General features: G+C 32.4%; 1 protein-coding gene and 2 long non-coding RNA genes across 7 annotated transcripts in view; all 3 read left to right on the top strand.

The window, feature by feature from the left end:
- Positions 1-358: 358 nt before the first annotated feature.
- Positions 359-7049, top strand: LOC146734419 (uncharacterized). Of its 2 annotated transcripts, XR_014931498.1 has the most exons (12): positions 359-400; positions 489-530; positions 672-895; positions 1036-1077; positions 2169-2316; positions 2576-2611; positions 2804-2824; positions 4259-4303; positions 4915-5062; positions 5322-5357; positions 5550-5570; positions 7005-7049. It is a non-coding gene; the product is annotated as an uncharacterized LOC146734419 (long non-coding RNA). The 2 variants fall into 2 exon arrangements; XR_014931499.1 differs by lacking the exons at positions 5322-5357; positions 5550-5570; positions 7005-7049 and having other exon boundaries at positions 4915-5271.
- The window catches only part of LOC146734418 (uncharacterized), a 119478-nt gene continuing 101288 nt past the window's right edge, over positions 7007-25196 (top strand). For 2 of the 3 annotated variants that reach the window (XR_014931497.1, XR_014931495.1), the window contains exons 1-6: positions 7007-7049; positions 7661-7808; positions 8068-8103; positions 8296-8316; positions 9751-9795; positions 12563-12589. This is a non-coding gene — a long non-coding RNA (uncharacterized LOC146734418). Of the gene's footprint in view, positions 7050-7660; positions 7809-8067; positions 8104-8295; positions 8317-9750; positions 9796-10320; positions 10675-12562; positions 12590-25196 lie in introns of those variants that run through there. The other variant, XR_014931494.1, reaches the window with a different exon arrangement.
- On the top strand, positions 18753-21036 carry LOC144345056 (uncharacterized). 2 transcript variants are annotated; one of them, XM_085507629.1, is made up of 4 exons: positions 18753-18974; positions 19338-19577; positions 20464-20595; positions 20735-21036. In XM_085507629.1, the coding sequence occupies exons 2-4, from the start codon at positions 19394-19396 to the stop codon at positions 20902-20904; spliced, it is 486 nt and encodes a 161-aa protein (XP_085363755.1). In that variant the 5' UTR covers positions 18753-18974; positions 19338-19393; the 3' UTR covers positions 20905-21036. The 2 variants fall into 2 exon arrangements, with proteins under 2 accessions (XP_085363755.1, XP_085363754.1); XM_085507628.1 differs by having other exon boundaries at positions 18753-19009.

Raw genomic sequence — 25196 nt, 5'->3', positions numbered from 1 at the left:
GCTTTTAGTATAAAAATTTAATCTTTGACTATAATTATGTTATCAGAACCACAGCAGATGTCCAATGGAAGTGGAGTAATACCAACGGGTAAACAATTATTTGCATAATTTATTCAGCACATTATAAGCTTAGATAAAAATATACATTTAATCTTTGACTATAATTATTTTATCAGAACCACAGCAGATGTCCAATGGAAGTGGAGTAATACCAACAGGTAAACAATTATTTGCATAATTTATTCAGCACATTATAGGCTTAGATACAAGTATACATTGACACAAATTTACTTCAATGATTAATTGGTTTGAGCTTTTAGTAAAAAAATGTAATCTTTGACTATAATTATTTTATCAGAACCACAGCAGATGTCCAATGGAAGTGGAGTAATACAAACAGGTAAACAATTATTTGCATAATTTATTCAGCACATTATAAGCTTAGATAAAAAGATACATTTAATCTTTGACTATAATTATTTTATCAGAACCACAGCAGATGTCCAATGAAAGTGGAGTAATACCAACAGGTAAACAATTATTTGCATAATTTATTCAGCACATTATAAGCTTAGATACAAGTATACATTGATACAAATTTACTTTAATTATTAATTGGTTTGAGCTTTTAGTTAAAAAAAATTAATCTTTGACTATAATTATTTTATCAGAACCACAGCAGATGTCCAATGGAAGTGGAGTAATACCAACAGGAAAACAATTATTTGCATAATTTATTCAGCACATTATAAGCTTAGATACAAGTATACATTGATACAAATTTACTTTAATTATTAATTGGTTTGAGCTTTTAGTAAAAAAAATTAATCTTTGACTATAATTATTTTATCAGAACCACAGCAGATGTCCAATGAAAGTGGAGTAATACCAACAGGTAAACAATTATTTGCATAATTTATTCAGCACATTATAAGCTTAGACAAAATTATACATTTATACAATTTTACTTCAATTACTATTTGTTTTGAGCTTTTAGTATAAAAATTTAATCTTTGACTATAATTATGTTATCAGAACCACAGCAGATGTCCAATGGAAGTGGAGTAATACGAACAGGTAAACAATTATTTGCATAATTTATTCAGCACATTATAAGCTAAGATACAAGTATACATTTATACAAATTTACTTCAATTACTAATTGTTTTGAGCTTTTAGTAAACCTAATTGGATAGCGTGAACTTGAGATATAAACTAAAATGGTCAAAGAAACAAAATGGCTTCTAGGTCACCATCTTGAATTGGACTGCAATATAAATTCAATTTTCTTTATGTCCTAGAATTGTATGTGAATCTAATTAATTTAGTCTCCGTGAATCTGAGATATAAGTCAAAATGTGCAAAAATTTCATAAAACAAATTGGTTGCTGCTGGACCATTCTGAATTGGATTGTGACATAATGAAATTCAAAGCATGTACCAGGTTTGGGGAGAATCAGGTCATGAACCTTTGAGATACTGCAGGGGATAGATGGAACCCAATTTTTAAGCCCTTGGACTGTGATCAGTTTGGGATAAAAACCATCCAAAATCCACATTTGAATGTATTTTGTTGAAATCTAATACATTATTCAAACTTTATGTCACCTTCTGCAGATTGGTTTTAAAATGAGTGTTACCAGTAAGACATTTTGTTTTAATAATGCTACAAACCTTATTGCTTTAATACTTGATGTAATGTACCTTGGACAGACCTCTCTCAGATTTGTTCATTTTATGACGATATCTTTAATTCTTTAATTTTGATGAACATTTTTATAATTTTTGGTAAAAAAGAATAATTTCCCCTTCTTGTTGGGAACCGCAAGTTCGATTGCTTAGATATTATATATAGGTACCAGGTTTTTTTTTCTAGGAAAAAACTGCAAGAGGGGCACTGCAATTCAGGGTATGGAGTTTTTGATAATTGATAATAAGTTAAAATGGAGCATTATATGGCTCTGCTCCCCGGGGTAAGGGGCACATGGCCATGACATGAGGGCGCTGTGCCCCTGTTCCCTTGTTTAAAAAAAACCTGGGTACGACCGGTAGACCTCTCACAGATTTTTTCATTTGATGATATCTTCAATTTTGATGAATGTTGGCATTTTTCGTAAAAAGTGGTATCCGCGTAATAACCTTAATATTATACATCTTTTCCTTCCAAGGATACATCATGGGAATGCCGAAATCCACAAAGTTTAAAACAGGATCAGCAAACTTCTTTGTGTGCAGTCCGGTCAAACCTTAGTGGCAGCCATGTTTGTTTTTATTAATAGAGAATGCTGACATGCTCAGTCATTCCATATTTATATGGTAGGATTAAAATACTTCAAAATTAAGGCACGCTGTAACAGTGACAGATGTATAATAATATTAATTATATTGACATAATGTTCGTTCATAGTTAAAAATATTGACCAAAAATTACACATGCCAGTTTACACATCTTTTTAATTTGGCACTGAAACAAAAATCTATTCGTTCAGTTTCCACTTTTTTGAGAAATACAACTATAAAAATGTATTATGTATACTAAATTTGAACATTGTCAAGTATTCTCTTATTTATTAAGGTGTTGCTTCTAAAGTGAAGTCAAGCAGATCTGTCGGTAAGCATATGGTGAAATAATGTTCTTGTAAAATAATTAAGAGAAAGAATTTGTTACAATCCGACATGAGAATAAAGTATGATGAGCTTTATATCTGTAGATTATTCTAAACCTACATCCATTAATAGTGTGGAAGTATTTCTGTGTTCTGTGTTTGCAGGACAATGATATAAGGTTTTGTTATTTTTTCAGGGATAAAAAGGACTAAATTTGGTGAGTGGTGATTGCCAAATATTATTCTCACATGAAGTAATATATTGTATTCATGCTTTTCATGTATACAATTGAATAGTTGGATTGGATTGAGTTCAAGCCTAACCTTAGTGGTTTCTTCTCAACACAGCAAATCATAGGCAGCACATCGTCAATGATAAAAGGTCAAGGATATTTTGTGTATAAAATTCAACAATTCATGGGAAAATGAAATTTTAACTTGATCATTGTTATGCCTATATTTAAAGTCATAAACATAAGGGCACAGAAACAGGATATTTAGTGTGAAAGACCTTCAATGGAGCTTACTGGTTGTTTGTGTACAGGTAACAAAATTAATTACCAGAGAAAATCATTTTGCCTTCATTAATGTATTAGTAATCATTATGGTATGAACATAATATATATAATTTATATTTAATTTCTTTTGAAAACCATCTATGTACCGTATTTGCTCTATTTGTACTACCAGTATATGTTCTACTGATCATGTAATTACATTAAGGTCAAAATAAGTAACATATTATGATTCAGTTATACAATTAAAGCGATTTTTGGTTTATATGCGCATCTATTGGAGTTGAGTTTGACAGAGCAAATACAGTATTTATTGACCCTATTGACACAATGAAAGTTTTTGCTGTCTGTGTGGTCGTGTATATATATATGCGTATTCCACCATTACCCCCAAAAACAATTTCAATACAACTTAGTATATAGATGATCTGGACAATGAACAGATCTGATTAGTTTTTGATTGGAATCTGTGCATATTAATTAACAAATTTGCATATATAGTCATTCTCAACCCCTGATACAAAGAACCTATTATTATTGTTCTAGCAAAGGTGCTAGAACAATGCTAAAGACCAATTACTTTTGGATTGATATTATTTCATACTAATTAAGCTTTTTCCATCAATATCTCAATTATTGCATCTCAATAACATGTAAAATGTGAACACTGCTGAATGTTTAGAGTTGATAACCATGGATATTTATTACTTACTTTCTGACATCTAAACAAATCAGATTTACGTTATTTATCTGAAAGATTGCCTTGGGTGTCGTGCACTCTTTTCATGTTACTTGAAATTCATCGCTACTATGTGTGAATACCATGTGTTACCCAAAGCATGAATTCATGTCTTTTTGATTGGATAGCTACTTAACCATGTTTCAGAACAGCTCGCCATATTGACAAAGCTTTCAGTTGTGTAATTCTGATTGCATCTAACTTATCCTCACAAAGAACTTATATACCCAGTATAATGAGTACCCAATTTTTCAAATAGCAGCTGCGAGCCATCTTGTTTAAATGCTAATTTAAATTTTTAATATTACCTATTTTAACTCACAGCACACGGGCGTTTCTAAGCTTTCTTTCCAACTTTAATATTATATTTCCCCTTACTTGACGTTGTTTTGAAATAGGTTGTGCGAAGTGGGAGAAAAAAATGAAGAATGAAAACAATAAAGGTAATTATTATAAGGATTCAAAACTTGAAATTCTTTATTTTAATTATTACTATTTTTTGCATTGCATTGGATACCCAATGGATTCCAAGGAAATTCTGTGCTCCACCTGTCACATAACGGCTCATATTTGAAACGCCTTGCAATATAGATTATTTACGAATCATGCTATCTGATTGATGGAAACTACTCAGTCATGCATTAGTATACCTGTTGATTACAAAGTTTTAGCTGTTTACCAGTATCATTCATCATATTGTTAAATGACATGATTAGTTTAGCGTTGAATTTTTTCATATATCTCAATAAAACTAGTTTTAGATTGCATACATCCTATTGAATGTAATAATCAAAACTTGGGTTAAAAATGATAGGTACATGCATATGAATAGTTTAATACTTTCTGGAAGGTCTACCAGTTAAATATATAATCATATATATATTACACAACAGTGCCCCTGTTCCCTTGTTTAAAAAAAAACTGGGTACGACCGGTAGACCTCTCACAGATTTTTTCATTTGATGATATCTTCAATTTTGATGAATGTTGGCATTTTTCGTAAAAAGTGGTATCCGCGTAATAACCTTAATATTATACATCTTTTCCTTCCAAGGATACATCATGGGAATGCCGAAATCCACAAAGTTTAAAACAGGATCAGCAAACTTCTTTGTGTGCAGTCCGGTCAAACCTTAGTGGCAGCCATGTTTGTTTTTATTAATAGAGAATGCTGACATGCTCAGTCATTCCATATTTATATGGTAGGATTAAAATACTTCAAAATTAAGGCACGCTGTAACAGTGACAGATGTATAATAATATTAATTATATTGACATAATGTTCGTTCATAGTCAAAAATATTGACCAAAAATTACACATGCCAGTTTACACATCTTTTTAATTTGGCACTGAAACAAAAATCTATTCGTTCAGTTTCCACTTTTTTGAGAAATACAACTATAAAAATGTATTATGTATACTAAATTTGAACATTGTTAAGTATTCTCTTATTTATTAAGGTGTTGCTTCTAAAGTGAAGTCAAGCAGATCTGTCGGTAAGCATATGGTGAAATAATGTTCTTGTAAAATAATTAAGAGAAAGAATTTGTTACAATCCGACATGAGAATAAAGTATGATGAGCTTTATATCTGTAGATTATTCTAAACCTACATCCATTAATAGTGTGGAAGTATTTCTGTGTTCTGTGTTTGCAGGACAATGATATAAGGTTTTGTTATTTTTTCAGGGATAAAAAGGACTAAATTTGGTGAGTGGTGATTGCCAAATATTATTCTCACATGAAGTAATATATTGTATTCATGCTTTTCATGTATACAATTGAATAGTTGGATTGGATTGAGTTCAAGCCTAACCTTAGTGGTTTCTTCTCAACACAGCAAATCATAGGCAGCACATCGTCAATGATAAAAGGTCAAGGATATTTTGTGTATAAAATTCAACAATTCATGGGAAAATGAAATTTTAACTTGATCATTGTTATGCCTATATTTAAAGTCATAAACATAAGGGCACAGAAACAGGATATTTAGTGTGAAAGACCTTCAATGGAGCTTACTGGTTGTTTGTGTACAGGTAACAAAATTAATTACCAGAGAAAATCATTTTGCCTTCATTAATGTATTAGTAATCATTATGGTATGAACATAATATATATAATTTATATTTAATTTCTTTTGAAAACCATCTATGTACCGTATTTGCTCTATTTGTACTACCAGTATATGTTCTACTGATCATGTAATTACATTAAGGTCAAAATAAGTAACATATTATGATTCAGTTATACAATTAAAGCGATTTTTGGTTTATATGCGCATCTATTGGAGTTGAGTTTGACAGAGCAAATACAGTATTTATTGACCCTATTGACACAATGAAAGTTTTTGCTGTCTGTGTGGTCGTGTATATATATATGCGTATTCCACCATTACCCCCAAAAACAATTTCAATACAACTTAGTATATAGATGATCTGGACAATGAACAGATCTGATTAGTTTTTGATTGGAATCTGTGCATATTAATTAACAAATTTGCATATATAGTCATTCTCAACCCCTGATACAAAGAACCTATTATTATTGTTCTAGCAAAGGTGCTAGAACAATGCTAAAGACCAATTACTTTTGGATTGATATTATTTCATACTAATTAAGCTTTTTCCATCAATATCTCAATTATTGCATCTCAATAACATGTAAAATGTGAACACTGCTGAATGTTTAGAGTTGATAACCATGGATATTTATTACTTACTTTCTGACATCTAAACAAATCAGATTTACGTTATTTATCTGAAAGATTGCCTTGGGTGTCGTGCACTCTTTTCATGTTACTTGAAATTCATCGCTACTATGTGTGAATACCATGTGTTACCCAAAGCATGAATTCATGTCTTTTTGATTGGATAGCTACTTAACCATGTTTCAGAACAGCTCGCCATATTGACAAAGCTTTCAGTTGTGTAATTCTGATTGCATCTAACTTATCCTCACAAAGAACTTATATACCCAGTATAATGAGTACCCAATTTTTCAAATAGCAGCTGCGAGCCATCTTGTTTAAATGCTAATTTAAATTTTTAATATTACCTATTTTAACTCACAGCACACGGGCGTTTCTAAGCTTTCTTTCCAACTTTAATATTATATTTCCCCTTACTTGACGTTGTTTTGAAATAGGTTGTGCGAAGTGGGAGAAAAAAATGAAGAATGAAAACAATAAAGGTAATTATTATAAGGATTCAAAACTTGAAATTCTTTATTTTAATTATTACTATTTTTTGCATTGCATTGGATACCCAATGGATTCCAAGGAAATTCTGTGCTCCACCTGTCACATAACGGCTCATATTTGAAACGCCTTGCAATATAGATTATTTACGAATCATGCTATCTGATTGATGGAAACTACTCAGTCATGCATTAGTATACCTGTTGATTACAAAGTTTTAGCTGTTTACCAGTATCATTCATCATATTGTTAAATGACATGATTAGTTTAGCGTTGAATTTTTTCATATATCTCAATAAAACTTGTTTTAGATTGCATACATCCTATTGAATGTAATAATCAAAACTTGGGTTAAAAATGATAGGTGCATGCATATGAATAGTTTAATACTTTCTGGAAGGTCTACCAGTTAAATATATAATCATATATATATTACACAACAGTGCCCCTGTTCCCTTGTTTAAAAAAAAACTGGGTACGACCGGTAGACCTCTCACAGATTTTTTCATTTGATGATATCTTCAATTTTGATGAATGTTGGCATTTTTCGTAAAAAGTGGTATCCGCGTAATAACCTTAATATTATACATCTTTTCCTTCCAAGGATACATCATGGGAATGCCGAAATCCACAAAGTTTAAAACAGGATCAGCAAACTTCTTTGTGTGCAGTCCGGTCAAACCTTAGTGGCAGCCATGTTTGTTTTTATTAATAGAGAATGCTGACATGCTCAGTCATTCCATATTTATATGGTAGGATTAAAATACTTCAAAATTAAGGCACGCTGTAACAGTGACAGATGTATAATAATATTAATTATATTGACATAATGTTCGTTCATAGTCAAAAATATTGACCAAAAATTACACATGCCAGTTTACACATCTTTTTAATTTGGCACTGAAACAAAAATCTATTCGTTCAGTTTCCACTTTTTTGAGAAATACAACTATAAAAATGTATTATGTATACTAAATTTGAACATTGTCAAGTATTCTCTTATTTATTAAGGTGTTGCTTCTAAAGTGAAGTCAAGCAGATCTGTCGGTAAGCATATGGTGAAATAATGTTCTTGTAAAATAATTAAGAGAAAGAATTTGTTACAATCCGACATGAGAATAAAGTATGATGAGCTTTATATCTGTAGATTATTCTAAACCTACATCCATTAATAGTGTGGAAGTATTTCTGTGTTCTGTGTTTGCAGGACAATGATATAAGGTTTTGTTATTTTTTCAGGGATAAAAAGGACTAAATTTGGTGAGTGGTGATTGCCAAATATTATTCTCACATGAAGTAATATATTGTATTCATGCTTTTCATGTATACAATTGAATAGTTGGATTGGATTGAGTTCAAGCCTAACCTTAGTGGTTTCTTCTCAACACAGCAAATCATAGGCAGCACATCGTCAATGATAAAAGGTCAAGGATATTTTGTGTATAAAATTCAACAATTCATGGGAAAATGAAATTTTAACTTGATCATTGTTATGCCTATATTTAAAGTCATAAACATAAGGGCACAGAAACAGGATATTTAGTGTGAAAGACCTTCAATGGAGCTTACTGGTTGTTTGTGTACAGGTAACAAAATTAATTACCAGAGAAAATCATTTTGCCTTCATTAATGTATTAGTAATCATTATGGTATGAACATAATATATATAATTTATATTTAATTTCTTTTGAAAACCATCTATGTACCGTATTTGCTCTATTTGTACTACCAGTATATGTTCTACTGATCATGTAATTACATTAAGGTCAAAATAAGTAACATATTATGATTCAGTTATACAATTAAAGCGATTTTTGGTTTATATGCGCATCTATTGGAGTTGAGTTTGACAGAGCAAATACAGTATTTATTGACCCTATTGACACAATGAAAGTTTTTGCTGTCTGTGTGGTCGTGTATATATATATGCGTATTCCACCATTACCCCCAAAAACAATTTCAATACAACTTAGTATATAGATGATCTGGACAATGAACAGATCTGATTAGTTTTTGATTGGAATCTGTGCATATTAATTAACAAATTTGCATATATAGTCATTCTCAACCCCTGATACAAAGAACCTATTATTATTGTTCTAGCAAAGGTGCTAGAACAATGCTAAAGACCAATTACTTTTGGATTGATATTATTTCATACTAATTAAGCTTTTTCCATCAATATCTCAATTATTGCATCTCAATAACATGTAAAATGTGAACACTGCTGAATGTTTAGAGTTGATAACCATGGATATTTATTACTTACTTTCTGACATCTAAACAAATCAGATTTACGTTATTTATCTGAAAGATTGCCTTGGGTGTCGTGCACTCTTTTCATGTTACTTGAAATTCATCGCTACTATGTGTGAATACCATGTGTTACCCAAAGCATGAATTCATGTCTTTTTGATTGGATAGCTACTTAACCATGTTTCAGAACAGCTCGCCATATTGACAAAGCTTTCAGTTGTGTAATTCTGATTGCATCTAACTTATCCTCACAAAGAACTTATATACCCAGTATAATGAGTACCCAATTTTTCAAATAGCAGCTGCGAGCCATCTTGTTTAAATGCTAATTTAAATTTTTAATATTACCTATTTTAACTCACAGCACACGGGCGTTTCTAAGCTTTCTTTCCAACTTTAATATTATATTTCCCCTTACTTGACGTTGTTTTGAAATAGGTTGTGCGAAGTGGGAGAAAAAAATGAAGAATGAAAACAATAAAGGTAATTATTATAAGGATTCAAAACTTGAAATTCTTTATTTTAATTATTACTATTTTTTGCATTGCATTGGATACCCAATGGATTCCAAGGAAATTCTGTGCTCCACCTGTCACATAACGGCTCATATTTGAAACGCCTTGCAATATAGATTATTTACGAATCATGCTATCTGATTGATGGAAACTACTCAGTCATGCATTAGTATACCTGTTGATTACAAAGTTTTAGCTGTTTACCAGTATCATTCATCATATTGTTAAATGACATGATTAGTTTAGCGTTGAATTTTTTCATATATCTCAATAAAACTTGTTTTAGATTGCATACATCCTATTGAATGTAATAATCAAAACTTGGGTTAAAAATGATAGGTACATGCATATGAATAGTTTAATACTTTCTGGAAGGTCTACCAGTTAAATATATAATCATATATATATTACACAACATTGATGGAGATTAATGAAAAAAATGTTAATCATACACCATGACACACAATTTATTTCTTGTCTTATTTACTTCCAGATGCATATGAAGTAGACAAAATAATAAAAACAAAAATGGTGGATGGGGAGAAAATGGCCTTTGTGAAATGGCTTGGCTATCCAAGAAATCAGTCATCTTGGATAGCTATGAAAAATTTCAATAATTAATAATTGTTCTTGTTGATACAAGAATTTACTTGTGTTTATTCATGTTTATTTGACTAGTTCGCTATTAAAAGTTTATTAACACTATAAAGTAGTTTACTATTTTCCATGCCAAAATCGATCAAGTGCACTAAAACATTGACTCATGATAAAAGAAATTGAATTTTGCATACAAATTAAATTTTATCAAAATATTATAATGCAAATACTAAATATATTAGAATGAATTCCTCACATCTATCACAAATATTACTGATTTAAATGTCAAAATCAAAAATTGCTATCACTCTTTTGCGTGAAAGGGTCATCTGGTGTGCATTGCAACAGAATATGTTAACAGTGTCGTTCTATTCTATTTCTTCATTTCTTTTCATTTATCATCATATTGCTATTTACTAATAGAAAAAAAGTATTTCTAGAATGTAATAAAATGTTATCATTATTATTATAACAAGCCCATCTTCACCATTTTGCAAAAAACAAACAAATCTAAACATTAACTTATGCAAAAAGTGTGGAATGTGGTATAAATTTAATTTTAGCTCAATAGACGGAAGATGAATGAGCTAAGATGATGCTGCATTCGTGTTAGACCCACAAAGTCCTAGCTGTGAAACATTGAAGAAAACTATGAAAACTATGAAAACTGCCACCAAATAATTTTCCGTTCATTGAGAGATTGGCTGTGTCTGGAATTGAGCATAAAAACAGGACATCGTAGTGGCGTTAAAACATCGCGTGGGATTCAACAAACGCAAAACTATTTTTGGGCTATTTCTACACCTACTAATGTACTATGCACATTTAATTTTGATGAAATTTTGAAGCATACGTTCAGATCACATCTTTCATGCATTACATGAAATCTCACAGTTATCAATGATCACCGATAGAGGGCAGAAGAATAGAACGCATAATGTTAATTTATGACTTCAGTCATTGGGATGAGGTCATCCCAACAGAAAGTGTGATATTTCCTGTATATAGGGTTGCACATTGAATGGGGTCAGTTCTTCATAAAGTGTGATATTTAAATAATAACACATGTTTGTGAGGGTAATATCAAGATTTGTTGCTTGCCCAGGGGATGGTGGTCATGACCAAAATATTGATGATACCAGAGCCAAAGGTCTTGACCAACAGCCTGAGAAAGTGATATTGCCCGAATGACGACGTGTTATTTACTTTATCACATTGAGCACACATCACTCACACCCACTCTCCCACAACATAACAACACTTATATAGAAGTATGCAATATTTTATTTTATAGTATAATAACCAAGGGGGTGAGAGACTGAATTTCAAAAACATATTATATAAGTTTCACATTACTCAATAGCATACATACACGAGGGTCGGCAAGGGGTATTTTCGTAATCTGATATTAATTGTTTTTATTTTCGTAATAATGTAATTTAAATAAAAAAACGTAAGTTTGTAGACATGACATACTTAAGATGGCGGACATGTATTGTGGTTATCGTGTTTTTTTTTTAAATATTTTTTATGTATATCAAGGACAATTTTGGCATATTATCACTAAATACAAACATGTTTAGACTTGTTGTATTCGTTACTTCTAATACATGATATTTCAATGTCTAAATCTATGTATTTCTTAAAAAAATCGTTGAACTGATCGGCAGACGACACTCTCACTATATGCAGCTCTTCAATTTTTTTATGTAAGTTTATGCAATTTTATTGTCTATTGTCTCACTGTGGTAGTTTTTCATAATTTGAATGAAATTTTACTATACGTAAGTGTAGTTTTATTTTATTTTTTAATTTACTCAAAAAGTGAATTTCAAGATAGAGAAATAAAAATTTAAAAAAAGGTAAATACTGGTACTATAGTATTTATAAATGAAAGGATTGTCACCAGTGTGTACGTAATACCAACTGTGGGGTACATTTCCGGTTGATAACTGTTTTATAATACACACTTTAAGTTACACAATCAATTAATGCCACATTCAAATCTAAACGTCAAACACATCTTCAGTCCTGCCTAATTTCATTCAAAAGTATGAACATCATTTTCTATTTTACCAAATTTTCAATATACAAATCCAAAATGTATTTAATAGCCATTATTTTTTTTTATTTGTTAGGTGTTCCAGTTGCAACTACCAGTAAAGGTAAATACAAGATTTAATAATGAAACAACTGTCACTTGCAGGCATACATTTGTAATATAACTTCATTGAATTCAATATTAATGTGTATTGACTATCTTTTTGTTTTGAATAACTTGTTCATGGCAAGTCACCATTTGTATATGTATATGAACATAAATCACTGTTATTTCTATATTGGATCATCTATTCATTGTATACCTAGTGCATTATTATTTTTTTTGCAGGAAATATAATTTCTACATGTACAATTATCCGACAGTATATGTAACGTTATATGTACAAGTTAATTATAGCAGAAAGTAGTTGCAGTGTAGCAGATTGTAGACTCAGTGTAGCAGGTTGTAGATGCATTGTAGTAATCAGCAGATTAATGTTACATATACAAATGTATATACAAGTTTATTTTAGCATAAAATAGTTGCAGTGTAGCAGATTGTAGACTCAGTGTAGCAAGCTGTAGATGCATTGTAGTAATCAGCAGATTAATGTTACATATACAAATTAATGTACAAGTTTATTATAGCAGAAAGTATCTGATAACCGCCAATTTACCTATAAACATATTTAAAAATTTTAACTGATCAACATATTATTCATAAAATGCTGCAAATATATGTGCTCATATAAAAGGCAATAAAACATATATGTAGTGTTGCAGACATTACATACAGTGTAGCAGGCAGATTTATTACTGTTACGTATTTCAGATCATTGGGCAGAAGTGTAGCAGGTTGACCACATAGCATGGATAAGGAACAATTTAGTAATGTCTCACTATTAAACAAAAAGTTGTTACTCTATTACAAACTGTGAAGATATAATGCCGAAATAACATAAATATGATACTAATCTTATAAATTATTCGCAATCTCTCATAATATTAATATTAATATTAATACAAGGTTGCTAAAAGAATCATTTATATTTTAAAAGAAAATCATTCACAAAATATTTTACTATATACACATTTGTTATGGTCTTACCTCAAAAGGTAGATCGATGTATACGAAAATGTGATTTAAAATCATTATTCGTATACCGGGGAACCACAGTTTCCACGTAGTTGTTTATGCGCACCGGGACGTTTTTCTGTGTCGATGTCAACGCAACTGAAATTGCAGTCTTCGAAAAAGTTAAGCTTGACTTTGCCGCATCGGCATTCACACCATCTTCCAAAAAATCGCCAATTAAAAGAGCAATTGCTTGTCTCACCAACGGAACGGCCATTTTTGTGAACTTTTCGGTGAGACATACTGTCCGTTAACTACAAAGCGCCACCGTTCAAAGCGTTCGCGAACGCTTTCGTTTACTGAATGCGCCCGGGCCTTTTGTTTTGCGTGAGACAATAGGTGATTTCCGTATAATTGCGAGATATCGCGAGATGAATGAAAGATGCGCGTCGGACGTCTGCCGCAAAAATCCAACGATTTGATTTTGAATTCGAACTTCTTTATTTCGTAGCTCACATCGACCGGCCGATCTTCGACAGAGGAATAGTGCTTCCGAATACCCTTACTTAATCGAAATTGTCTGTCATCAAATGTGGACAGCACATAATTAAGCATGGAAATGTACCCCAGAATACTTTTGCGTTTGTCGAATCCCACACGATGTTTGACGCCACTACGACGCTATGACCTTTTTTTGTCCTGTTTTTACATTCGATTTCACGCATAACGCGTGATTCTCGCAGTGAACGGAAAATGGTCTATTCAGCTCGATCCAAGTAGAGATCAGAAAAACGCTATTTTTCAGTGGTTACTACATTACAATTCAAGTCAAGACGCTTTCAATAACAGTACCAAGTGTCTTCTTGACTGGACGAAATCGATTTACCCAGATTCAAAGCTATCAAGCACTAATCATTAGCCGTGGTTTCGCGGCGTGTTGGGTCCGGGAAGGTATTTTGCTTCGTCTATCAGTTATATATACATCGTTGGTATACAGTCGGACCCTAACGCCGCGGGTCCAACTGTGGAGCAAAATGGTAAAAATGGCAAATGACACTACCGACCTATATAACTGGTCGGAAAACAACAAAAATATACAGATTTCCCTCAAGTAAAATACCTCCACGGGTAAACTAAATCATTATGTTCCCTCGACAGAAATATGGGTTCGTTATTTCTTCGTTGTAGTTTATTTTTCAACCATTTCTCACGATTTCTGCAACCTCAGTTAGCGACAACGCCGCCATCTTGAAAACTACGAGAGTAAAGCCAAGTCTCGCAAAACGATCACGTGACTTCAAGATATCAACAAATCCACGTGTTTCTCTGGTTACGAAGACGAATACGGCGCTCAGAGCCAGGAAAGGATTTAAATAACAATGAAAAAAGTAGTTACACTGAAAATATATTAATAACGTTAATTATTACGTATATAAAGAAAAATTACATGTAATGTATATGTATTATTTAATAAAAAATACTTAAATGAATTAATTGAGTTAATTTATTGTTGAATATAATGTCTAAATGTGATGTAATTATTTTCGCACTTGACCATCATGGATTCTCCATCAAAGTTTTCTGGCAAAAGAAAAAGAACTAGAGTATTGTGCTCTCCATTTCACAAACCAGTGACACCTCAGAGTAAGACAAGGCGACTGCCACCCAAATTGGTAAGAAAATACTATTAAAAGCAATTTACACATATTTTTTTATACATTATAAATCAAATATATAATACTTATATATATATATCCATGATTTTAAATTTAATTATTCATAGTACTAATTGATATCAACAGCACTTTTCATACTATTTTCACACAACTTATTTTATCTTCACAGCAGAAACCACCTGTTCATGAAGGATTTGTTAAGTCAGTAGTACATGCTATTTCATTTCATAAATATGGCAGGGCATTTTCAATTTTATTGCAAAAAAGCCAACGGGCAAAGAAAGAAATTCTTAATTCAGTGAAGAGGCAATGTAGAGCAGAAATGTTGCACTATTTGCACCATTCTAAGCTGACCTCATCTGCAGCCACAAAAGAAAACATAATGGACTTCAAATGGGCTAATGTTCTAAAAGAGAGCAGACGGGCATTGCCAACACTTCACTCTGTACTGGAGGGATCAATGACATCCAAATGTACAACTGATAAACTAGCAATGCAAGTTTTCAACTTATCATTATAGACAGGTGACTCAGACAAAAGTTTTAAATTAAAATTAAATTAACGTTAATTGACATCGATTTCAGTATTTTTATATTTATTTATTTTAGAAAGAAAAATGGTAAAGTTGGTCCACTTGTACCAGGACTGGGATTTGTCATTGGCCAAATTCTACACCTACGTCGTAAAGGAAGATTCAAACTAGTACAGGGGTTGAACTCCATACAAATGTACCGTAGTGGATGCAGTCATAAGGTGTTTTTTTTAAATAGTGTATTTGTGATTCGATTATTCCATTCTGCATGTAGGGTAGGCTTGAAAAAGTTGAATTTTGGTGTGGATTATTACATTTTGTGCCAGGGGGTGTAGGGGCCAGATGGTTTTCTCCTCTAGGAGAAGAAGACTACTGCATGAAATAATTTAATTGGCAAAATGAATTTGAGGGGTATTTTAGTTACCGTATTTGTTCTATTAGTAGCACATGTGTTTACATATATATCCGCGGCAAGTCTATGACCAAAATAATTCATATTTGATATTACAATGCACAATAAATGCAAATTTTGCTTAATGCGTGCTTTTATTGGAGATGCACTTCTAATAGAGAAAATACGTTTAATAATTAATTTGTCAAATATTCTAATTGCAGCTTCAAACTTGGTTTAATAAGCTGGGAATATCAATGGGAATTAAAGGCACTCGTGGACTCATTGACAGACTGCGAAAACAATATGACAGTGACATCATGAAATGGAAATCTATGATCCAGGTATGTATAATTTATGTGGGAAAAATCATGTTTATAAATATTGTGTTTATTGAACAATTGTAACTATATACTAGCATGTATTTTGCCATTCAACAGGATGATACAACAATAACAGGACCTCCTTTGTATCCATATACTGTGGATAGTGAAAGCCTGGATGATTGGGAAGATACAGAAGATGAAAATAATGATACTGATGATAGTGTAGTTGACACAAGTACAGATGAATCAGGGTCAACAACCCCTATGCACATCATGGATTATAGCAGTGAATCACTGGATGACAATACAGATGATATTGGTGTATTTCATCCACTTACTGAAACTAAACGTATGTATTCCACTGTTTTGTACTGGTTCAAATTCTAAGCGTATAACCTACTTCGCATATTAATGATGTTTACAATAAAATTTGTACAAATTAGTCATTACAAGATTGTGTAGAATACAATATTCCACATCTTTATTCAGAGGAGTCAAAGAAAAAAAGTAACATTGTATGTATATTCTCAACATTCATGGGTATACACTTGATGTGAGGATGGGGTGCTCATTTTAAGTGCTGTCAAATTAGTTGATATGAGGGCGATGGATGTTTGGTTGGAGCTATTAACCATGACTGTGATTATACCTCATACACACGTCAAAGTTTCTAGCAATACAATATATATTGTATATATACACTAATTTTCACAAGACCACACCCATTTTAGCCTATTTTTTCTGGTTGAAGTTGCAAAGAGCCATTAACAAACTGGTGTTAACAAACTTCAAGTTAATAACTCAAAGTCACAAACTGACTTTAATGAATTTGTTACAATTTTTCCTGTGGCAGAAAATTGGGCATGGTTGGACTAAGTAGGAATGGCCTACAACTCACGATTTGAAACTTTGTCCTAGTGAGCCCCCTTACTCTCTTGTGTAGTACTGGAAACAAGTTGAAATAAAGTGAATGATTTGTAATGATAAAACTGGAACATATACTGAGTAATCACAAATAATTGTCATACAAAAATTGACCAAGATTATTTTGGAAAATTATCCAAATTAAATGTTATTCTTTGAAGAACAATATTTATTTACTTTTTCATCACTGAAATGCCAAGTTTTGCCAAGTTGTAACATAGCATGATGGTAAAATTGCAAATTACAAGTATTCAATATTGCATATTTAATTATTTTATAGGTGAATTTGGGTGTTATACAGCAAAATCCTTCATCAGGAAGAGGTGTCATTGAAATCATGAAAATCCTCAACCAATATGTGCCCAGGATTAATGGAAAACCCTTTCCATTAATTTGCCATGGTGACCAATTATCTGTGGAAAGAATGGTGGGTGGGCGTATAGCTATGGCCGCGAGTGAAGGTGTTGCCAACAGACTAGTTGGATTAGAACCTAGGCCACAGGAATTCCATAAGAGATGTATTTTAGATCAAGTAAGTGAATAAACGTGAATATCTTTGAGCAATTCATATGATCCAATCTGTTAAATTGCCGCACAAAATAGTTTAACCTATCAATTTGAACATCAGAAACAGTCTCAGAACAGAGGTTAATTTTCTTCAACAATTTAAAGTTGTATATTGTCTTCCATAATTATAGTAGGTCCTTTGTAAATAGGTTAATTTGACACCTTAACTAAATCCAACAATTGCATCATTTGTGAGAAATCCAGAATGGCAAGTACTGGTTTTGCCTGATGGCTAAGTTATTTTTAGTCTCAAGACTATAAATCTCATAATGCAACAGTTTGGAAACAACATTGGCCTAAGGGGTCAAATCGACCGATTTTAACAACAGGCTTTATACTGCACACAGTAAAGTATAACAAGTAAAGTATTTTGGAAATGATAATTTTTAATAAAAATGTGAAGACAATACAACTTTAAGACTGTATTCAAGACTATGGTTTTTGAATTAATCTTCTTATGATTTCAAAGTGAAGCAATATGTCCTTAGAGGCATCTCAATGAAAAAGTCCTATGAAAATAGGTTTTCTAAGTGTACCTAACAAATATTGCTCTAGGATGATGATTTAGACGATGATCGAGAGTACTGTACATGTGATGGTGAAGGTACAGTTTAACATAATTTATACAATGATAACTTTCTGCTAACAAATAGAAACAGAAATTATTCAAACTTGGTGTGCTATTATCTTGGAAATGTGATCACTTATATATTATTTTTCATATACATATTTGTCTTGTTTCAGGAGACGTAGACAGTCTTTCAATGATTGAATGTTCTGCGCAGAAAAATTGTGAATGTGCCCAATGGTACCATTTTGAGTGTGTAGGATTGGATGAGGAAGATGATTTATTGAAAGACTGGTGGTGCTCTGATGGGTACAAAAATGGTCTATTTATTGTTGCAAGCGGAACAGAGAGGAAGAGGAGGATGTTGTATGGATTGGTTGCAGCAATGAAGCTAGTTGTATTAATAATCAATGGTTTCACTTGGATTGTAAAGGACTGAAGGAATTACCAGGTATATGTCATCTGGCTGTATGTGGTGGGTAAAAGGTAAGGTAGCGACCAAATTAACTTGGAAATATATTACTGTGGATTTGATATACATGTAAATGTTATTGAATTTAAATGTACGTTTCTAATGTCAAACCATTATAATTCAATTCAATCTAGTTTAATTAGGCCAACACATTTTTTGAATGCTCTGCCTTACACAGAAAAGTCAAGAATTCTTGTTCTATTACAAGAAAACAAATTGCATCACTGCACTATTCTATGCCAAATGCTATTACCAGAGAAAAGTTTTTTGAGGGGGGGGCTAAGGGTATACTGATACCTTTACTTTTAATTAAAATGATTATGATATCAAAATTTGTTTCAGATGGTGACTGGTTCTTTTGCCAAGACTGTAGAATATCTTTCAATGATTCTGAAGAGATGGACAGTATAAATGAACACTCCTGTGCTGTCACCTGGAGAGGCTTGTACCACCTTGCCAATAGAGATGCAGAGCGACAAAATGATGGGCAGGCCTTGATATCAAATTGGAAAATAAACATGCTAGATTTTTGGAATAACAATCACAACAAGTATTTGATACTTGGTCATCCCTTATTATCATGTATGTATATTTACTTAATGAATTGGGTATATACAGAATGTTGCACAATGTGGTATTTTTCTCATAAAATTCCCAGGACACTGGCTGTAATAATTGAAACTCTGACTTGGTGTATGTGGTCAAGTTTCCTTTATTTTTTTAAGCATATACCTTTGCAAGTTCAAAATAAAAATGTTGGTGTCTTTTTCAGAGACTATCAGGAGTACTTTGAACATTTTGAGTAATTTGAAAAAAACTTCTTTTAGAATCCACATGCTTGATTTTTATTTTTTTTTTGCCAACAATATTTGTATTATTGTTACAAAAATTGTGCTTTTATTTCACCCTTTCGCTCAGTTCCATAATTTTCAACTTTACAATTTTTCACAAAATAGATTTGTGTAAATTCTACATGTTTTCTCACAAATTTTGGACCAAGACCTATAATCAACAAATCTATTCTGATTTTGTCCCCCCAAAAAAACTGGGAAATCAGATAAAATTTCAGAAATACAAACATTTTTTAATGCAAATTTTGTTAAGAAAATGGTGGCAGTGAAATCATACAATATTGTTTCTATTATGCACTATCAATATCAAACAGTTTGTTGACAATGACAAAAGGTAACCATATTGCCACACTGAAAATTAACATGAACAGCTAGTGAAATACTGTAAAATACTTTATTTTAGCTGGAATTAATTTTCGCTGAAAAGACTTTTTGGGTGTTTTGTATGGAGTATATTTTCACTGATTTTTGACAAGCTCAATGTAAAATATAGAAAAAAAAGTATATTCGCTGGATTTTATATTCACAGAGTCATTCTTTCAGCAAAAAATGAAAATTAATTCTAAGCGAAAATAAAGTATTTTACAGTATAGTTACTAAAAACACTATTTTTCTAGATATCAATGGATTTCTACCTGCACGTTTGGCATATGAGATGGTTTGGGAGGCTACAGCAAATCTTGAAGGTGGTATTGGCAAGAATATTGCTTTAGATCTGGTCAATGAGTTTTTGAACAATGACTTTAAACGTAAGCACAATTGTTTAATAGCAAACTTATAAATCCATACTGCTAAATTTTCAAATTTTTTACCAAACTGCTAAAAATATTCCTATTCTATAGTATAACTATATACCGGTATAATAATATACTTTTCTTCTGTTAATAGAAAACCTCAAGCATTCAAGAGGACAGTATACTGATGCACATGTTGCATGGTGCAGTCAAATTGTCGGTAGTTTAGGAAAATCTTTAGAGAAGGTATACATGGCGGAGGTGATGGATAAGTATATACCAAAGTCAAAGACAACTGCAGGGGATTACAGAAAACATGTTTAGAGATTTGTCAGTGAATACAAGCATGCACAGTTGTTTGAGAAATTGGGAAACAGAAGCCACAGTGGGTTTGAAAATCATAAAAATTCCATATGCCTTGAACACCCTGAATAACTTAAACAGAGACTAGTTAAGATAGAGATGCAGTTTATTTGGCTTGCTTTTTAATTTAGTAATTAGACAATGAAGATGGTATTATATATCCAACATGTTATATATTTTCTGAAAGCTTATTATACAAACTTTGTAAAACTTGTCTTTATTTTAAATATCCAGAATGCGTTTTTGATTTTGGGTCAAAAATATGCTTTTTTGGACAAAAGTGGTTTAAAAAAATTAGCTTAAAAACTTCAAGTCCATTTGTGGGTAAAATTACATCACTGGATACCTTGGTATACTACTAATTCAAATGCGTCCACTCATCTTTCTAACGACTTTCAAAGTCGCACAGCATGACCTCAAAATTCACTCTTTTCTATTTTTGCATAATTTATATATCCATGTTAATTGCGAACTTGTTATTTTTGTTCCACTCGCCGTAATAAACTGTCCGGACGCATTTTGAAGGGGGAACACCTTGTCAATAATGTGTGAAAATTTCGAGGCAAATGGCCAAAGCGTCTGTCAGCTATTTTAATTTAAAACCCAAGAATTCACCAAAAATAGAAGACGAGAAAAAGGCTAATTTGCATATTTGCGCGTTAAACCGGGATTTACTGCTTTGTCATACTTTCTAGACTATTGAAATTGAAAGTTGACGTATAGACATAGACATTTTATGTAAAATCGTTGGACCAGAACAACTGCTCTTGAATATATAAATCAGAAACACGTCATTCATACCAGTGTTTTGATGGGGTCGGTAAAAACACGTGGCAATGCCCAGTAAATATGACGTCATCTCATGAATTATTAAACAGGGGGCGGTCCTAGGAAGGTGACCTTTTATCACGATCAAAACATCATGGCTTCTCTTCGATGTATTTTCAATAAAAAATTTCAGAGCCTATGGTTTACCGTGAAGAGTACAAAGTGGGATATTAAATTATTTATCCTTGATGATTTTTATGTAGTATTGAGAACCAACTCCAGGAAGCGAACGCACAATAATGAATAATCGCGTAATCCTAGAATCGAAACGCGAGGCACAGAAGTTTTGTTCATCGTTTCCAATCCCATTTTCCCACTGCAACATATTTGTTAAAAGAAATATTTGAATTATGTTCGTTTTTTAAGGAGGCATTTTTTTTATTTTTCCGATTTTGGCAACGCCTTATTCAGGGATTTTCTAAGACAGCCGCAGACAATCAGCGCACGGATGTACGTACAAAACATGCTATTGTACTACCGGCGAAGGTCGCCTGCAAGAAGAGAGCTCCAGCTCCTAACGTAAAAGTTTTAAAATTTCGACCGGTTTTAAATAATTTATGTTGGAAATCTGACATGTTTTAAGAGTGCAAAATTATGGTGCATTTTCGAGCGGTCGAATTGTTCTGAATAGAAATCGGCAAATGAAAAAAATAGGAGTGCTAAACAGTGTGCTTCGGTAGTTTAAACAAATGGAATGTCCGTCAAATTTACGTAAACTTCCCCATTTTTCACGGAAAAAGCAAAGGTCGTGGAGGTGTTACAGACTAAAAAACTCAAAAATCAAAACAAAATCATCAATCAGTAAGTATTATGACAAGGAAAGCAAAACATCAGACGCGGAGAAGCAGTCAGCGCGTCAAAAGAGTTGTTACCATAATGTATCAAGTTACCTCTCTCTGTGATTTATTTTTCATTGAAATTATTTGGTTGTTTTCAATTAATTTTAGCGTACCTTTGCAATTTATTTTAGCATTGTCAGTTGTTTGCTTCATTGAATTAAACGGAGTTCGTCCGGTTGCAAACAAAGCTGTCTCGCACCACAGAGCAAAACTTGCGAATGATCGAAGTACAGGTACCCATTGGACAAAAGATAGACAACAGTTTGTGTCTCCTCGACCCAGTGCAATATATCCGGTTAGAATCAAAGCTCACGTGTCCCTTATTTGAGGGACCAGATTCTGCCGTAAATTCGGGATGGGATTTAGAAAAAAAATAAAATGGGACTTTTAAGGTGTATTTTGGCGTCATTTCAATCATTCCTAATGCCTAAAATAGAGTCTAAGTTTTACCGTAGTCATTGACGCCTATTCAAGAGTATGATGTTTATTGTGACTAGCGTGAATGGGTAAGCTTCGTTTCGATTATGAGCAGTTATCACTGTAAACAATGTTCAATTATTCTTCACATGCTCAGTTTATTTTTTGAGAACAATTATTTAAAAATAAAATCTCTCAGTCAATCAGAAACTCGGATTCATGCCTTCAGGGAAAGTCATGTTTGGACGCTCACATCGATTTTTTTTTCGTTCGGTGGGCTGATGCCTTCAGTGTAGCTTTTGCATCTTCCGACATAGAAATCATCTGAATCTTCTTTCTACCTCTCTTTCTTTTCACACCACGCATAATGTAATGATAAAAATTAAGAAAAAACGCTGAGGAAATATAATGTTTGGTTTGCTAGCGAGCGAGAACTGATTTGAGAATTGCACATGCGCGTGAATTGAATGAACTATGACCCGTACAATCTCGATTTGCATATTGTCAATCAAAGGTCTTGTTATTTGGTTACTCATGCAAATTAGGCAATTGGACATAAACATTGCCACGTGTGAGTGTTTTTTTTATTTTTAACCAGAAAATAAACAGCAATTTTAACGGTGTTCCAATAAGATTTCATTGGTCAAATTTTCACAGAATGTTCTTTAGATAAAAATCTATATAAAAAACGAAAAAAACTATTTTTGATTGAAATTCACAAATAAAGTGCATTTCTACCTTAAATATTCCAAAGAACTAGACTCTGGTAGAAGACTTCTACCTCAAGAGTAAAACAGATTTGCATGTAAATTCCAGTCATTTGAGAGACCATCATTTGTTCTATTGGAAGCGCATGCATTTTTGCAAATACCTTAACAACATGATAAAGTAAAACAAGTTGATTGCAGATTTGGAGGCATTCTAAGCAATAATAATTTGTGAAAATCTGAAAAAAATTTAAATTCGTCTTTATACGTACTTGCAAATCAAATCTACATAAGCTTCTGATAGAGCAAAACAGTACACACTTTTGTATGGTGGATTTACAACTAATTACACTATGATTGTAAATGATCAGAAAATGTGTTTATACAAAATCTAAATGGTAGATCTAAACTACCTTGACTACCATATTTTTTGTATTAGAAATGGTGACTTGTTATATATTTATCATCCTATTTTACAAATACAAATACTGTCACTGTATACTGAGTGAATGCAGTCTGCAGATACATTTGCTTCTACAAAAAGAACAACACAAACATAGATGGCATGAACATTCTACACATTCTGCCAATTCACTACACCCAGCTCTGTTTTTCAGTTCATCTATATAAGATGAATCCACATCATTGAGAAGGAACACATTTAAAATGGCTACTCTCAGACATTCCACTTCCCCTTTCTTCAATTTCACCGCTAATTCTTTCATATCTCCTTTACAATGGAAAATACTCATAGGATAGTGCTTCTGCAAGAGCGCCATCTCTTCCAGCCCTTCCAACTTCTTGCCAGTATTCCATAACAGTGTCACATAAGCCCCAATGGATCACAGTCTTAACATCTGGAATGTTGATACCCATCCCAAAGGCTACTGTGCAGATCACACACCAAATAGCACTGTCTTTGCTAGAAAACACCTTCACTACCTTCTCTTGATCTGATGTAAAAAGTCCACCATGATATACAGTTACCATTCTGTTGTCAACACTTTGCTTACCATCAATGTAAGCCTTCTCACCCAACTTACCCATCATTAATTTAAAAACTGTTCCACATTGTATGACACTTCTGTAAAAGAACCAATGGGATATATGTGTATTAATTACACAATAGTGATATATTAGTCTAGTTTATATAATGTACAATAGGACAATGGTGATGTAGATAAGTGTACACAATGGAGATGGAGATGAGTGTATACAATGTAGATGCGTGTACACAATGTAAATGAGTGTATACAATGAAGATGTAGATGAGTGTACACAATGGAGATGTAGATGAGTGTATACAATGAAGATTCAGATGAGTGTATACAATGTAGATGAGTGTACACAATGAAGATGTAGATGAGTGTATACAATGGAGATGAGTGTACACAATGAAGATGTAGATGAGTGTACACAATGAAGATGTAAATGAGTGTACACAATGAAGATGTAGATGAGT

The sequence above is a fragment of the Saccoglossus kowalevskii genome, chromosome 14 (assembly GCF_978046115.1).
Source record: "Saccoglossus kowalevskii chromosome 14, keSacKowa6.1, whole genome shotgun sequence".
Taxonomy (NCBI): domain Eukaryota; kingdom Metazoa; phylum Hemichordata; class Enteropneusta; family Harrimaniidae; genus Saccoglossus; species Saccoglossus kowalevskii.
The sequence above is the reverse complement of the archived record's forward strand: the minus strand, read 5'-3'. Positions and strand labels throughout refer to the sequence as shown.